This window comes from Spermophilus citellus (assembly GCF_964194105.1).
Source record: "Spermophilus citellus genome assembly, chromosome: 9".
NCBI classification, from domain to species: Eukaryota; Metazoa; Chordata; class Mammalia; order Rodentia; family Sciuridae; genus Spermophilus; species Spermophilus citellus.
The window spans coordinates 94,235,833-94,251,459 of record NC_138191.1 but is presented as its reverse complement, the minus strand read 5'-3'; the positions used below and the strand labels follow the sequence as shown (position 1 = coordinate 94,251,459).

The following is a 15,627-nucleotide window of genomic DNA, read 5'->3' as shown; positions in this document are numbered from 1 at the left end:
TAGGTGGGTGTGGAGAGTGTGCGGATCTCAAGGCCAGGCCTTCTAAAGCGAACCACCTTGTTCCTGTTCTGCACACCACGTGGGCACGCTGATGGAAGGTGGGCTTATGGAGCCACAGTTCCCCTCTTTTTCCCCAGCTGCTGATGGGCCAGATGCTCCCGCCAGCTGTCCCGGACCTCCTTCCTGCCATCTGCTCCAGTGGAACATCTGGAGAGTGAGCCCCATCCATCAAGGTGTCACACTTTGCACGCAGCCTGCCACCTTCTCTACAGTGTAATGGCATTATTAAAAAGCATTTTCATTAACATTTATATTTACAAAAAAAAAAACTGACAATTTTTTTTTCATTAGAACTCCTTAAAGCCATTTCCCTTAAATATTTAAAGAGTTTAATGGTAAGGTTTTTTTTTTTTCTTTTTCAAGTTACAAAATAAAAATCCCATTTGAATTTTCGGATGTACAAAAAGAGAGATGAACCATTTTGACCACGGGATCAGTTTGTTAGGCTGAATGTTTTATGTCCTCATTGTTCCTGCAGAAAGTCAGTTCTCAAGATCCGAAACCACACGACCAGGATTGTACCAGAATTATTTGGCAAATGACTTTTCTTTGAAAATGGCACGTGGAGAAGACACTTGTCTGCATAGTATCACAGCAGCAAAGTATCGGGAAAATAAAAATATCATTTTATTGTACTCAGAGTTTAGAGCTTCTTAGGAAACCAGATGCATTTTTTTCCATCTTTCTCATCAATGGGATTTGATGTCCTTTCCTATGCACAGAGTGAAGATTCAAACTTAAAACTGTCCTTCTTCACCAGCTTGCAGAACGACTAAAGGGTCATTTTGGCAACATTCTTGATCACAATGAATAATCGATCACTTATTTGTCTTGTGATTTCAAGTTAATTACTTCATAATAAGAGACTTTCCCCCCCGCTCCCAGTTAGATTTCTTCACCCATATCTAAAAAAAGTCAAAAGCAATACAAAAATTTATACACCCATTAATTTTCAAACATGACAAAGAAAGGAAAGGTGTGGGTGAGGGATGGCAGACCAAGCCCTGTGGAGCAATGGAAAAACTCATCATATGCCAGAAGGCATAGGGTCGATGATGACATTGTGGTCACAGTGGACCCTCTTGCTTTTGCCTAAAAGAAGTCAGTGCCAACCTTGTTGCAATTCTCTGATGCCTGTCACTCCAAATTTGCTGTCTCTACAGTGGTCAACAGGTAGAGAAATAAAAGCAGAATTACGATTTTATATCCCAGGTCATTTTAAACCCAGCTAAGAGAGCTCAGAATATTTGTTGGGTAAGTATTTGCTTGATTTGTGATTTAATGTTGGGTGTTTTATATATATATATATATACTTTTGTGGATTTTTTTTTTGTGCTGCCATAGATATCTGCCATTGGTTGCCGAAAATGCTTAGTTCCCTCCTCAGAAGGAGTTCCATCGGGCAATAGTGAATTTCTTCGTGAGATGAGGTGAGGTGAAAGAATACAAGAGAGCCTGTCGCCATGCCGATTTCCATGCCAGTCTGGAAGCACCCACCACGAGCTCACATTGATGCTACTTCTTAGGTCGGTTGATCTGCGCATAGAGAGGCTCTGGCTCCTGTGGACAGAGGGACAAAGTGAGATCTGCCCTTTCCAGGTGGGATGTTCTGAGACAGCTTAAGGCAGGAAGGGTTGGGAGTCAAGACAGAAAGGTAACAGTGGATGATGGATGACCTCAGGGTATTTTTGGATTACTCCATCATTGTGCATATCATTTTGGCCATGTTTTTCTCATGAAAAAGAATGTCTCACCCAGTTCTATCCTTGGCTTTTAAGCAGGGACTGCTTTAGCATGATCTAGCGGGTGGGCGGAGCTGGACCGACTATGTGATGGCAGTAAGATATTTATCCTTTCTGAGCCTCCGTTTCTTCAAGCAAGAAATGTAACTAATACTGCTTTTCCTGGAGGGTTATTGAAAGAATTAGAACTAATCCATAGAAAACATCTAGCACAAGGCTTTGGAGGAAAGAGTCCTCAGAGAACCCTAACAATCATGATGGGTCCAGTGGATATTTTCCCAGCACCATTTCTTGGTATCTACTCTAGACCAAGCTGCTCTTGGCTTCCACAAACAATGGTGACAGGGTGACTAGCAAGCAAGAGAGACAGCAGGCGGTCTTTAGCTCTTAATCAAAAGCTTCTAGGGCTTGTTTCTATTTCAACCTGCTATGTTTGGTTTGGCCATGCATTTGCCTGCACCTGAGGGGCTGTCCCGAGACCCACACAGGGACTTTCAGCACAATGCAGCAAGACAATTGTAGATGGGGACAGGTGCCTGTCCTTGTCTAAGCCACTTCAGACTTTGGCTCATGTTGAGATGAACCGGTATACACTGGCCAAGCACATCAGATCCAAAGTCTAACCCTTCTGCTAAAACTGACCTCAAGGCTGTTTGTGGCAGAATTAAATGAGCACACTCATATCTTTATTCTGCCATATTTTATGGAATTTTATGTTATTCTGCCTCGTGCCAAGTGTGTATAGATCCTTTTTCTTTCCTTATTTTCTTGGACCTTCAGAACGAATTGGCATTTTGTGAGTCTCTACTATGTGCCTGGCACCGTGCTAGGGATTGTTAAGTACATAACCCATCATCACCACCTTGTACGGCAGGTGTGCCCTCTTTTGCAAGTCAGAAATCAAGTACAGAGAAGTTAAGTAATTTGCCCATGGTCACAATGCTAATGTCTGGATACAGGAGCCCTGGAAATGGGGTGCAGTGTTTTTTCCTAGTCTATTACAGCAGCCGCTATGAGAGAGGCCAACTAATCCTTCCATCTGTAAAGTGCTTCAGAGTTTACAAAGCACCTTCATGTCTTATTTTATCTATTTAACAGTCCTGGAAGCAGATATTTTTTCCCTCCCATCTTCATTTTATAGATAAAGCCTCAAGATCAGAGAGGTTGTGCAGTCTCAAGGTGACCGCGCTGCTTCTTGTGTATTGCTCTGCTTGCTTTATATTGCAAAGTGAGAGGACCTGCAAGATAAGGCCCAGGCCCACCAGTACAGAGATGAGGAATCTGCAGGAGAGCTCTCTCCCCCCCCCCACCAAGCACAGGGTTACTAAGGAAGCATGCCCAGGGTAGAATGCAGGGCTGTGACCCTCAGAGCCAAGGTGTTTTCATCCAGGGTTCATTGTTTGGGTTTTTCTGGGAAGCAGGAACACCCTGCTCTCGCAGACACCCTATTCTGCAACATAATAATGCTAATAGGTCCCTCCTTGCTTTCTACCCACACACCTCTTGCTGCCCTCTGAATCAGAAAGAACTGCAATCCTTCTTCACATGTCCAATGACAGAGGGTCCAGAGCCATTTTTCCACCTCCTTCCTCTGGGTTACTGCTTGCTGGTACCTTCTGCCATTTTACATATACATTATGTAAACTATAAGCCCATTAGTCTTATAGTTCATATAGCAGATCATGGGTCCTCAAAAAAGAGCCTCTGTTTTGTCAGTGAGTGAGTGTGACAGTTTCTAGTTTCTTCACTGTTGTGATTCCTCTGTTCTAAACACACTTCAACTTGGCTTTATTCTTTCAAAATCAAATTGATCAAAACATATAGCAAGATGATTTATTAAGTACCTGATCTACTCTGTGCCAATGTCTTTGACTGTTTCAAATATCTGTTGTAAGGCTAAAACATGAGCGTCACTGTGTGTGTGTGTGTGTGTGTGTGTGTGTGTGTGTGTGTGTGTGTCTCTCTCTCTCCCTGGGCACTCTAGGGGTAGAGCAGGGAGAGTAAACAAAGAAAAATAGTCACGCACATGACTGGGAAGAAGCGTTTCCTTAGGTATCTGCATGTGTCCTGGGTTGAGTTTCTGAGCCCATTCTTTCTGGGTGCCCTAAGAAGTCAGGCTGGCTTGATCTCACCCTACAATTTGCTCTATTCTAATTTTGGAAACTAATTTATCCAACTGAGAATGACACCTAAAAACAGGGGACGACAGCAGGCGCAGACAGGGTAATTAATGCCACACTGCATTCACTTTCTGCAGCCGAGATAAATATTCACACATCTCCTGCTTGCCGGAATTTAGCTTCAAATACCCATCACAACAGCGGTACCAACTGCAGTCAACTCTCAATTATCCCCACTAATGAAGGGGAGCAGTGGTGTGGAAAACCCCAAGCAGCAGATAATCCCAAAGTCTGACACCGTGATGCATTATACGTTTTGGCAATAGCTTTACTTTCCTTGTTACAGAACCTTAGACTGTCAGAGTTAGAGGGGAGCTAAGAAATCATTTGATCCAGAAATTTCCAACCTGTTTTCTGGCAAGGTCACGATGGAGTCTTCAAGCTGTTTTCAATATTCCAAAAAGACTAAATGGAATCACATATTAACATAACCCACTATGGATGATTTTTAATTTTTTTTGGTTTTGTTTTCTTTGGACAGATGTGACCACATCTCTGTCGTGCCTCAAATCTTTCAAAGGCTCGCCATCACCCCGGGTTAAGATCATGGAGCTCCTTAGCTGGGCAAACAAGGCCCATTAGTCTTGTAGTTCATTAGAGCTAATAAATATCCCTTGTAGACCATGAATCAAAACTCAACCTTTATGTCACAAAAATCATGTTTTTTTTTTTAAATCTTTCTTTTTTCCTCTGCCAAAATGATCTTTCTGAAATGGATTTGGTCATGTTAATCTCCTGCCTGAAATGGCCCTCCAGACTCAGGAAGATAATGTCAACTCCTTGGGATAGCACACAGGCCTTTCCAATATGGACTCTCCTTCCCCAACCCCTCACCTACTTCCACTCCCTCCCATGTTCCACCTTCCTGACCCCACTCTGGATATCAAGAGTGGCGAATGAATCATTGCTTTGAACTGACCCCTGGACAGAGGTGATACCACTCTTAGGAATTTATCGGTGGGAAGGTGCCAGTTGACAACTTCCCAGCTGAATAGTGACCCCTGGTAGCTCATAGCTTGGAGCTCAAACACCAGCTCCCAGGACAGAGGATTCTGAGCATAGCAAGATAACTGCAATGTTTCACCAGTTTCACTTCAAGCCTTCCCACTTAGTAGAAACTTTGAACAATGGGCTTCCTGGGTGCCACAGGAAGCCCCAAGCATTCCAATAATTGAAATAGCTACAAGAATGTTTCTAGCCCCATAATTTTCTAGTGCACAAGGAGCAATGCCTCTATAGTCCTTAATTTCTTGATTATGACACCCTATGTAAATAAACTTGCTGGGTCAGTGCTTCAGACACTGTTTCTGTACCAGAGTGCAGTGTTCCACCTGATCCCAGCTTTCTCTCTCAATATCTGTATGTTTTTCTTTTTTGGGGGGTGGGGGGCAGTATTAGGAATTGAACTCAGGGGCACTCAACCACTGAGCCACATCCCCAGCCCTATTTTGTATTTTATTTAGAGACAGGGTCTCACTGAGTTGCTTAGCACCTCCCTTTTCCTGAGGCTGGCTTTGAACTTGCCATCCTCCTGTCTCAGACTTCCAAGCTGCTGGGATTACAGGCGTGCGCCCCTGTGCCCAAATGTGTGTGTGTGTTTTTCTTAATTCTCCATCCTCTCTCACTGGTTTCTTGGGTTCGGCCATGTAGATTGCAGGATCTGGGTTTACCCTAACACAACAGACAGAATTTTCCCATTTGAGACATTGCCCAGGCAGTTTCTTTGGGCCTTCTTTGCTCTACATGAGAGTCAGGGCTTTAAGATCTGGCCCAAACAGAAAGGCTTTCCTGGACTCATCAGGGAGGGGAGCCACTCTGTTCCCAACTCCTGCAGTGCCTCACACAGACCTCCCTCTCCACTCCTGTCATGGTACCACTGAGCGTGTCTGCCCTGAGCTCCACTGTGCCTCACAGGCCAGCATCCCAAGTTCTGAGCAAGAGACGTGTCCACTAACAAGGAACACTTAGGTAAGGGTGAGTAAGTGAATGTCTCTAAGCAACCTCCTAATGGAGGTTGGCAAATTCTTAGAAACTTTAGCTTCTCTGTGATTTTGACAGGAACATCTTTAGAGGACCACAAGTAAATGAACACTATGTAGTAAAAACTAGAATACCATCAACCCTCCACGCTTTCCCCTAAGTTAAACACCCTATGTGCCCAGAGGGTCAGTGAAAGATGGAAGTAAGCAGTCTGGGCTCAGGAAGACCTCAGGTGCTGTTCCTAAGACCCCCTGGAACCACCCGAGTTGACCAAGTTATGCCTCATTGCAGACAGGGAACCAGGGAGCATTGCATCACAGGATGTGAGCTGATGTTAGATGACTGATGGACAAAGGTTTTCCTCTGGCTTTCATGGTGTCACAAAGTGGGGTTAGTTCTATGATGTCTTAATAATTCTTCTGTGGAAGGCAGGAAGGATGGGGCAAGGTTAAAGCCAGGGGAGAGGGGGAGTTGGTCATTTTTACATTTTTACAGTTTGGACACTGTTCCTGTTTTGCTTGTGCTTGACCATGACTGTGAGTGGTCGTGTTTGTTTTGGCCCATCACAATCCCTGAGGGGCCCTGTTTGATGCTGACGTGTGAAATTATTGATGCTCAACAGAAAACACTAAGGCCTGGATGTCAGGGGCTGTATTCTTCCTTGCCATCTCCCACTTAGTAATCCCAGGACTCCTGGGTCCCATTCCCCTGGGTGCCAGAGTGTTCAGTTGTAAGAATAGACAGAGGTCCCCTCTGAAAGAAGGGTGGAAAGTAAGGACTAAAGGAGAAAACACAGGGACCTTTCCCAGGGAGATACCCTTAAGAAGACAAGGCCCCTTGTGTTTGGATGTGTGTTTCATCCTCCCTTCTCAGAGATGGTTTTAATCACCACAAGTGATTATTAAGCAGTCCAAATCGCTTCTCCTTCATCGCACATAGGTGCAACTGCAAATGGGCTCTCTGTTATGAAATATAACAGTGGCACTGGATCAGCCAGGGAAGTGTGCAGAATAAATGCAGAATTAATCTAAAGACCTGGCTGCAGGCCCTGTGGATAAGAGACTTCCACTGTTTGCCGACTGCTCTGTGAGTTCTTTAAGTATGAATTATGTGCTCATGTATAACAGCAAAGTGGACTTAGAGAATTAGAGAAATAATAGCTTATGTTTACAGAAAATTCTACAGGCTATAAAAGACTTTCCTATATCATGGCCATGATCCCTCTTGAGCTCCTCCTGGGAGTATACCCCTGGTGTTCCCATCTCTATTTCAGCAAAGAAACCACACTCTCCAGGGTGGTGAGTGTCCAAGGTCATTCAGATGGCACAGGGCAGTGCTTAGACATACTGGGTTATTGTTCCCTCTATTTCTTTTTCTTTTTTTTTAAAAGATATTTTTCATGGTAAAATATAAATAATATAACATTTGCCATTTTAACTTAGGGTTTGGTGGTATTAATTATGTTGATGATGTTATGCAAGCATCACTACTATTTCCAAAACTCTTTTACCACCTGCCACAGAACTCTATACCAGTAAGCAATAATAACGTCCTACTCTCCTGACCCCCATTCCCTGGTAACTACTAATGAGACTTTCATTCTCTATGAATTTACTTATTCTCTTCCTTATTTTAAAATCAACTTTATTGAGGTATCATTTATATACAATAAAGCATACTCCTTCAAATGTAGTTTGATAAGTTGCAAAAAATCTGTACACTCATGTGAGCTACAGAACATTTCCTCACCTAACAACTTCCCCTGTGTCCTTCTCAGTCAATCCACCTCCTAGTGCCAGCAACCCCAGGTCTGCTCCTGATCACTGAAGTCTAGATTGTTTTTTTCTACAGCTTCCTGTAACTGTCCCAGGTCTTCTGAGGCCCATCGTCCAGTCTACTCCCACTCATCCCTACTTGTTGAATATTAAAGCTGCAAGCCCTTGTCTCATAACTCCTGCCCTGGATAAAGAGACTGAGGTCTGGGAGAGAGCAGAGAGCCAGGGGAGAGGCCCACAGCTTGGATTTCCCTTCTTTCTTGGCTTACTTGTTTCTGCCCCTTGTTCCTGGCTCTTTGTCATGAAGTATAAGGGCAAGTATTTCCTATATCACATCGCAACATCACCCTCTTGGAAGTCAGATAAAATTGTTCTTATGAGTTTATTGTCATTTTCTGTGTATTGTGTTTATTTTGGGAAGCTTGGCCACACCTAGCAAAGGTATGTCAAAAGAGACATACCTTTACTAGGTGAGGAGAAGACACCACATTCTGAGAGAGATAGGTCTCAGATGTGAGGTCAAGGTGTATCATGCAGTTTGCTTGTTGAAAGAGCTCATCTATGCCCACGCTGGGAAGTCTTGGGTAGGATCAGTGTCCAAGTTAGGGGTCAGACTGGAGCTAGGAGCTGAGCAAAGCTTGAGTCCCTCAGCACTGTCCTGTGCAGGTAGCAACTTTAGTCTCATGGTCTTTCAGCTCTAGCATGTGACCTAGGTCAGTGGGGACTTCAAATTTCTGGACTTGGCAGATGAAAAAAGGTGGTGATAGGCAGAAGAGAGTGAGTGAGGCTGAAAACACACAAAGTCCTATCTGAATCCATGTATGGGTGAGTTATGGAAAATGCCTGTGTTTTTGGAACCAGAAAGATCTCAGCAATCCTCCTAGATGCCTGTATGAGCTTAGGCAAGCATTTCCCCTACCTGGGCTTCAGTTTCCTCATCTGTCAAACCAGGTTTGTAACATCTACCCCATGGAATGGTGAGAATAAGTGAGCTCATATACCATGAAGGATCTTTAGAGGTAGGAGTCTTCTTTTCCTTTGTGGTTTCAAAGAAACAGAAAAATAAAGCTTTGTGATTAGTTTTTGCCTAGAAGTACAGCTGTTAGGGTAGAAAATTCTTCAAAATTCAGAAATGAAGCCATCAGCCTCGTGTCACATTTCTACTATGTCAGAAGGGTGCTGCTAAACCCAAGTGGAACCACTCTGATCCTCTTTGAGTGCTCCCGAGTTAACTTTGCATGTAGATTCCAATCCTCGCTCTATTTCATATGGATCTTAGGATTTCAGCAAGTAGTAATCTCTATACTTTACCTGTCATATATATATATATATATATATATATATATATATATATATATATATATATATATATAGTGGTACCAATAAAAATATTAAAGAATCATATGAAGACTGAATTAAGTGGTGCTAGTAATTTAAAAATATATTTTATTAATAGTATTAGATAAAAGGCATTGAAATTCCCTCCCACAGAGTGATTCTAGAAACAGTGAGTGTGATCTAACTCAAGGATCAGTAAACTATAATCTGTTAGCCAATTCTGGCAGCTGCCTGTTTTTGTAAATAACGTATTATTAGAACATTGCTACACCCACACATTGATGCACACTGTCTTTGGCTGCTGTCCTGCTTACAACAGTCAGCAGTTGCAATAGACTACATAGCCCATAGAGCATAACTAATCCAGAGAGTCCACCAAGTTATGCTCTGGAAGTGTATTCTCTTTGCCCACTACTCCAATGGCTGAGACCTGTGTTGGGACCTTCATATCTGCCCTGGTTTCTCTTTCAACCTCCAGAGGTTGTATCCAGGAGCCTACTGGTGTCTGGACTTAAATGTCTTATGGACATCTCAAGCATAGTCAGTCCCAAAGTAAACTTGCCTTCTTTCTGCTCAACCATGCTGCTGTGTTCTTTGGCACAGTGATGGGCACCACTTAGCTCGCCATGTCAGGGAACCAGGTGCCACTCCAGTTTACGACTTCTTCTTCACCTCCCACGTCCCTTCTGTCTTATCTCCTGCCATTCCAGCTTTTAAGTGTTTCTTGGCACTGGGCCCACCAGACCCTGGCCACCTTGTGACTGAACTACTCCCCAAGTGTGTCCCTTCATGAAGGTCTGAACAAGTGGGACATTGCTCCCTCCAAAGCTGAGGCTGGACTTGCGTCTGAATTGTATATCCATGAAATGGACAGCTTTGATTTATTATTTGAATGATTTTTAAGGCTCTATTGTTCAGTTCTATTTAAAAACAAGAGTAATAATAATCCATGTATTATTATTTTCAAAGCTGACAAAACACTTGCATATTCATGATATTATGTGATTCTTGAATAGGTTGGAAAGGAAGCTGCTGCATTTGTATTTCTCTAGATGAGAAGAGAAAGATTTGCTCAAATTCACCATCTTTGGAGCCATATCAAACTCAAGGACCCTGGCTCTGTGTCTGTCTTCTGTCCTTCCTTCCTTCCTTCCTTCCTTCCTTCCTTCCTTCCTTCCTTCCTTCCTTCCTTCCATCCTTTCATCCTTTTTCTCTCCCTCTTTCCTTTGATTCCTCCTCCCAAAGCATTATCATCCCTTGAATTCGAGAAATCTACCAGGTAATACTTTATATGTCATGAGTTCCCGCTATGAAGATCAGTATTTTAAAAAATGAGAGCAACTTATTATTTATGGCACTATCTATTGCTACAAAGGGAGAGAGACCAAACAATTCCCATTGTTACAGATGCTACTTTGACTTGACAGCTGGGAAAGTCTGATAGGCAGTTTATTTACTTAGCCATTTAACCAAATAAATGTTTTCATTTTTCTTTCATCTCCTCAAAAGCTAACATTTTGCCCTTAAAATTGCTCCAGCAACACATCAGTGAAGTATAAACTACCTGCCATTCCCTCACCAGCCATTATAATATTACTTTGGTTCTTTTTTTGCTCCTGTTGACTCAGTCTTTCCAAGACACATGATTTTCCCAATAGGAAGGTGGAGGCGCGGGGAGGGAAATAATTGAAGATATTTTCCTTTATTGCTAAAACAGAAATGTTTGCAACTGGCCCCAAAGCTTCCACCTGCAGGGACTGAGTCTGCCTGTTTTCTCTTACTTTGGTGTGATAGGGCTTTAACTTATCAACAGATGCCATCCCTGCTTACTCAGAACTGTGTGGCTATTTCTAATAAAAAACAGCTGGAGATAATGGTTGCAAGGGTGATAAGAAGGATGGGACTCTTGATTCCCTACTATATGAAAGTTCAGGAGAAAATAAAGCTACAGACATAACTATCATTGCATTGGATCCCCTTTCCAAATGTCCAGAAAGGCACCAAGCAATTGCTGTCAGTACATCAGTACATTTCTAGTTGGGTGGATGGGTGATGGGGGACAGAGATAAAAAGATCTCATGTGGCCTGTGCTGCCGTTGATGGAAGGACCTAGAAAGGCTCATTCAGGCTTTCCCCAGTGGGGATTATAGAGGATCTGTCTGCAAGGCTGGCACCAGCCCCTTGGCACACAATTTGTGATAGGGAACTGTGAAATGGCCAGGCTAAACTTTCAAAGAGAGAAAATTGCTTCACCAAAGATTACAGTCTGGCTCTCTTCTGGAGCTGGAAAGGATTTATCATGAATCACATGTAAATCAAATATTGCTCATTTTTTTGGAAGTGGGAGGTGGCCTATGAGGCTCCAAACTGGGATCATTCTGATTATGGGACTAGGCAATCCAGAGAGCTACCGAGCAGACTTTTTCTTTTCTCTACCCCCACCCCAAAGCTGGTTTGAGACAAATGGAAAATCAATTATGTGGACACAGAAGGTATCAAGTAAAACCTCCCAGACAATGGGATTATCCAACATAAGGGATAAGTGTATAAAATCTAAGGTAGCAAAGAAAATCAACATTTGTTGAGCACATGTGTAAAGTTGATGGTTATGGTGGATCATGATGGTGGTGATGGTTGTGGTACTAGTGCTGATGACAGTGGTGGTGATGATAGTGGTGGTGGTGATGATGGTGGTGGTGGTACCAATACTGATGACGGTAGTGATGATGTCAATGGTGATGTCAATGGTGATGGTGATAATGGTGGTTCTGGTGATGATGGTGGTGGTGTTAGTGGTGATGACGGTGGTGGTACTAGTACTGATGATGGTGGTGATGATGTCAATGATGGTGATGATGATAATGATGGTTGTGGTGATGATGGTGGAGGTGGTGGTGGTGGTGGAGGCGGCAGTGGTAGAGGTGACAAGAGCCAAGCATCTCTGGGATGCTTTCTATGTGCAAGACGCTGTACTAAGAATTCCATATACATGACTTCACTTACTTGGTGTGTAACTCTATGAAACAGACATCAATTTTATCCTTATTTTTTGATGAATAAAATAAGATTAGAGAATGACTATGAAATCTCAGAAGGATCCCATAAATAAGAAATGTTGGAATCAGATTCTGAAATCAGACAACAATACCCCAGAACCTAGATAATTTGAGCATCCCGTGTTGGTCTCCTTGCTAGAGACTTGACATGTGCTATCTCAGTTAACATCAGAGATAATATAAGCCTCTTCCAGCAAATGAAGAAACCAATACTCAAAAGAAATAATGGTTCTTGCCCAAGATTTCCCACCACAAAGTGGCTGAGTTAGGATTTGAACTCAAGTTCCAAATGCAAAGCTCTTCCTACTATTCCATGCTATGTCTTTTTGCAACTCAGCCATGGCCTGGGTGCTGGATGCAGCATCAATTGTGGGACAGACCAAAGCCCCATGAAACCGTTTAGTTTGTAGGGTTGCCTCCAGCTAAACAGGCTCGTGAAGATGAGGGCTTGATACATTGGTCTACAAATGGAGTTAGTCACCTTTGTTTTTAGAAGAACTTCAATTTTAGATGATGTTTGCTGTTATCCTGATGAATGGCTTGCTATCTCTAGTTCATTCATCAAAAATTTCAAGGCAAGGTTGAGCACATGAAGTACAACATATGAAAACCTCCTGGGTGGCTTGAAACATTGCAAGTGGCAACACTTGGTAGGGCTTAAAGTGCTTCACATTGTGCTGGTACTGGGTGTCTCTGAAGCTGGGCAGATGACTACAGTTGGGCTGAAGCACAGTGGTGGACAGGTGTACTGGGCACAGCATGGGCCAGGATGTGAAGAAGCACAGAGAGGCATAAGTTATTGAAGAAGCCAGTGAATGGGATGCTAGCAGGGAAAGGTGGTGGTCTGTTTTGGACTCAGCCTCTGGACACAGAAGGGGTGGCTCTGAATTGGTGGGGCCAGTGGCAGGTCAACAATGTGTGACCAAAAAGAAGTAGAGCTCAGGTCATTACCTCAAACACACGGGTGGGACACACCTGGTAAGGTGAAAGCTGAAGAGGTGACAGCTCAGCAAGTTTTCTGGTGAGCCCTGCCAGAGGAACCCCTGTCCACTGTCACCTGCTCCCAGGTATGACCTCAGTTCCATACCACCTTTCTTTTCTTTCTTTCTTTCTTTCTTTCTTTCTTTCTTTCTTTCTTTCTTTCTTTCTTTCTTTCTTTTTTTGGTACTGGGGATTGAACCCAGGGGTGCTTTAGAACTAAGCTACTTGCCCCCTCCCCCCAAAAAATGTCCTTCTGGGCAGCCATCCTGAGAAGCTCTCCCATAATCCCCAACTTTTCTCTTTCCTAGAGCACCGACATGAAATTAATAAACCATCTCCTGAAATAGTTTTGCAAGAGTGAATTTGTAAACGAGCAGTAGGTGGTTCTACGTGGCATGATATATTGTGACGTGTATTGAACTGTTATAAGATGTGGCCAAATATACAGTATGTTAAGTTCTTTAATCATAAAACCTATCAACAAAATGTACTCTCAGAATACTATATTAGCTTTCAATAACTGTCTAAATAACCTATGCCTGGACAGAGAATGATCCTGAAGTAGCCTTAGACTCCATTGAGGAGTGGTGAAAACTATTTACCATTTTAATGGCTCTGATCATGCCGTTCAGGACTTTTAAAAAGGAGCTCTTTGGATTTGGCCTCATAGTCCTATATGTTTATGGAAAACTAAGAAAGTGTCTGAAAATTGAACACATTTGTCAAGGAGTGACCTTAGAAATCATGTCTGGGTAACAAGGTGTACTTCTATCTCCCAAGGAGGTTCGCTCTATCAGCTCTTCTTTCTTTCGATCAAATCAGATGTATTGAAATTCAAGTGCCAAAAAGACACTTGTAGCAAATGTAAGTACACCTCTCTCAAAGCAGCTGCTGAAGGGATCTGAAGTGATTCGGTGGCAAATCACATGCTACGATGACACAGGTGCAAAACGGCAGAGCCTCACAAGTGGCTTTGAATTTCACTGTCATATTGGAAGCGGGTACAGGGCCCTTTCTGGCTGGATGAAAAGGGGCTACCATGATCTCACATCTTTATCAATCTTATTTCAAGCCCTGCTTGGTTTTGCTTTGTAGTCTGGTTTCTCCATGTGTATGACTGGTGACCTCTTTAGATCTGTGGCATATAGGCAAATGCAGTGACATTTGCTTAAAAGATTAAAACATCTGGACCACAACTCACTGAGAAATTATCAGTGTGGGCAGAACGCGCCCATCTCAGAACTCTGCTTTTAGAAACTAAATCCACATTATGTGGTATTGACCGTGCCTCACTCTATCACCACCCACTCAGAATGTATCGTTGATAAAAATAACATGACCATGCCCTACTCCCCCTGGCGCCCCCACCTTCCGCCACCCCAAGCTCTACCTCCTGGTATATGTCAAAGGTCATTCATCCATGAGGAAAAGCAAAGTGGAAAATAGAAACCAGGCAAGGAGAGATGGTGCAGACACAGGTAATGGAGCATGGGCAAGGAAAGATGGTTACAGATACAGGTAATGGAGCACAGGCAAGGAGAGAACGGTACAGACATGGGAATACAGAGCAGGCAAGGGAAGAATGTACAAAGACTGGGGATAAGGCTGCAAAAACAAGAACAAGCAGAGCAGGAAGGAAAGCAGCTGGCTTAAGGGTAAAGAAGATCAAAAGGACAGATACCTACCCAGACCTGTGCTATCTAGCTACCGGCCTGTGGACTTATATTATCACCACGGGGCTCACCACTGGTTTCACCAAATGGATCACTGGTGGAGGAGGCCTGTGATCCATCAGGCTAGAACACAAGAAGATAACACTTTTTTTTTCTGTTTTCAACAACTGAAAATATAAAACAACTTGGCATATTTTCATGCAGCACACACAACTGGTTATTCGCAAGAGAGCACAACTTTAGTTGGAGGATGCCACCCCACGAATGCAAGGGCTCTTATGACTTAAAAAAATAGGACAGCATTCTGTGGCTGACTCATTTGAACATAAAACAAAGCCCCTTCAAGCAACCCTTTAGAACTTGAGTCTGAGCCAACTTTCTCTTCCCATGCAGGCATCCTTGTGCACCGTCCATTCCAGATAGGGAAGCTTTAATTTTAAGGGAAACCAAAAACAGAAACAACAAAACCAGTCACTTACAGCTTCTTGCTCTTCACTTTTGCTGGGACTTTCAAAGCCCTCTTCAAAGATATCATCTGTGGTTGGATCACTGGCGTGGGATGCAGATGATTTGGATGGAGAGCTCTGCCTAGGGGCTGGGGTTGGAGCTACACGGAGACCATGCAAAAAGAGGAAACATCGTAAGTGTCTGGCTGCTACCAGAGTACCCCATAGAAAGTTCAGGGATTTGCTTATGTTTGAATCAAGTCACAGGATTCTTTTCCCCATCCCAAGCTAAATCAGTGGAACATTCGAATTCCTCCTGTACACGCTTTTCTTGTCCTCTCACACACTTGATCTTAAGGAAGGAGCTGGTCCACCTTGATGGGTAAGGTAGCGGTT

The 15,627-nt window shown here is 43.2% G+C and overlaps 1 protein-coding gene across 1 annotated transcript in view; it reads right to left on the bottom strand.

The window, feature by feature from the left end:
- Positions 1 to 1,526: 1,526 nt before the first annotated feature.
- Positions 1,527 to 15,627, bottom strand: part of DAB1 (DAB adaptor protein 1) — a gene marked incomplete at its 5' end in the record, with an annotated part of 275,913 nt that continues 261,812 nt past the window's right edge. The window contains 3 exon segments of the mRNA XM_081306683.1: positions 1,527 to 1,620; positions 14,798 to 14,908; positions 15,265 to 15,392. Coding sequence (XP_081162809.1) covers positions 14,813 to 14,908; positions 15,265 to 15,392 — 224 coding nt within the window. The 3' untranslated portion in view covers positions 1,527 to 1,620; positions 14,798 to 14,812.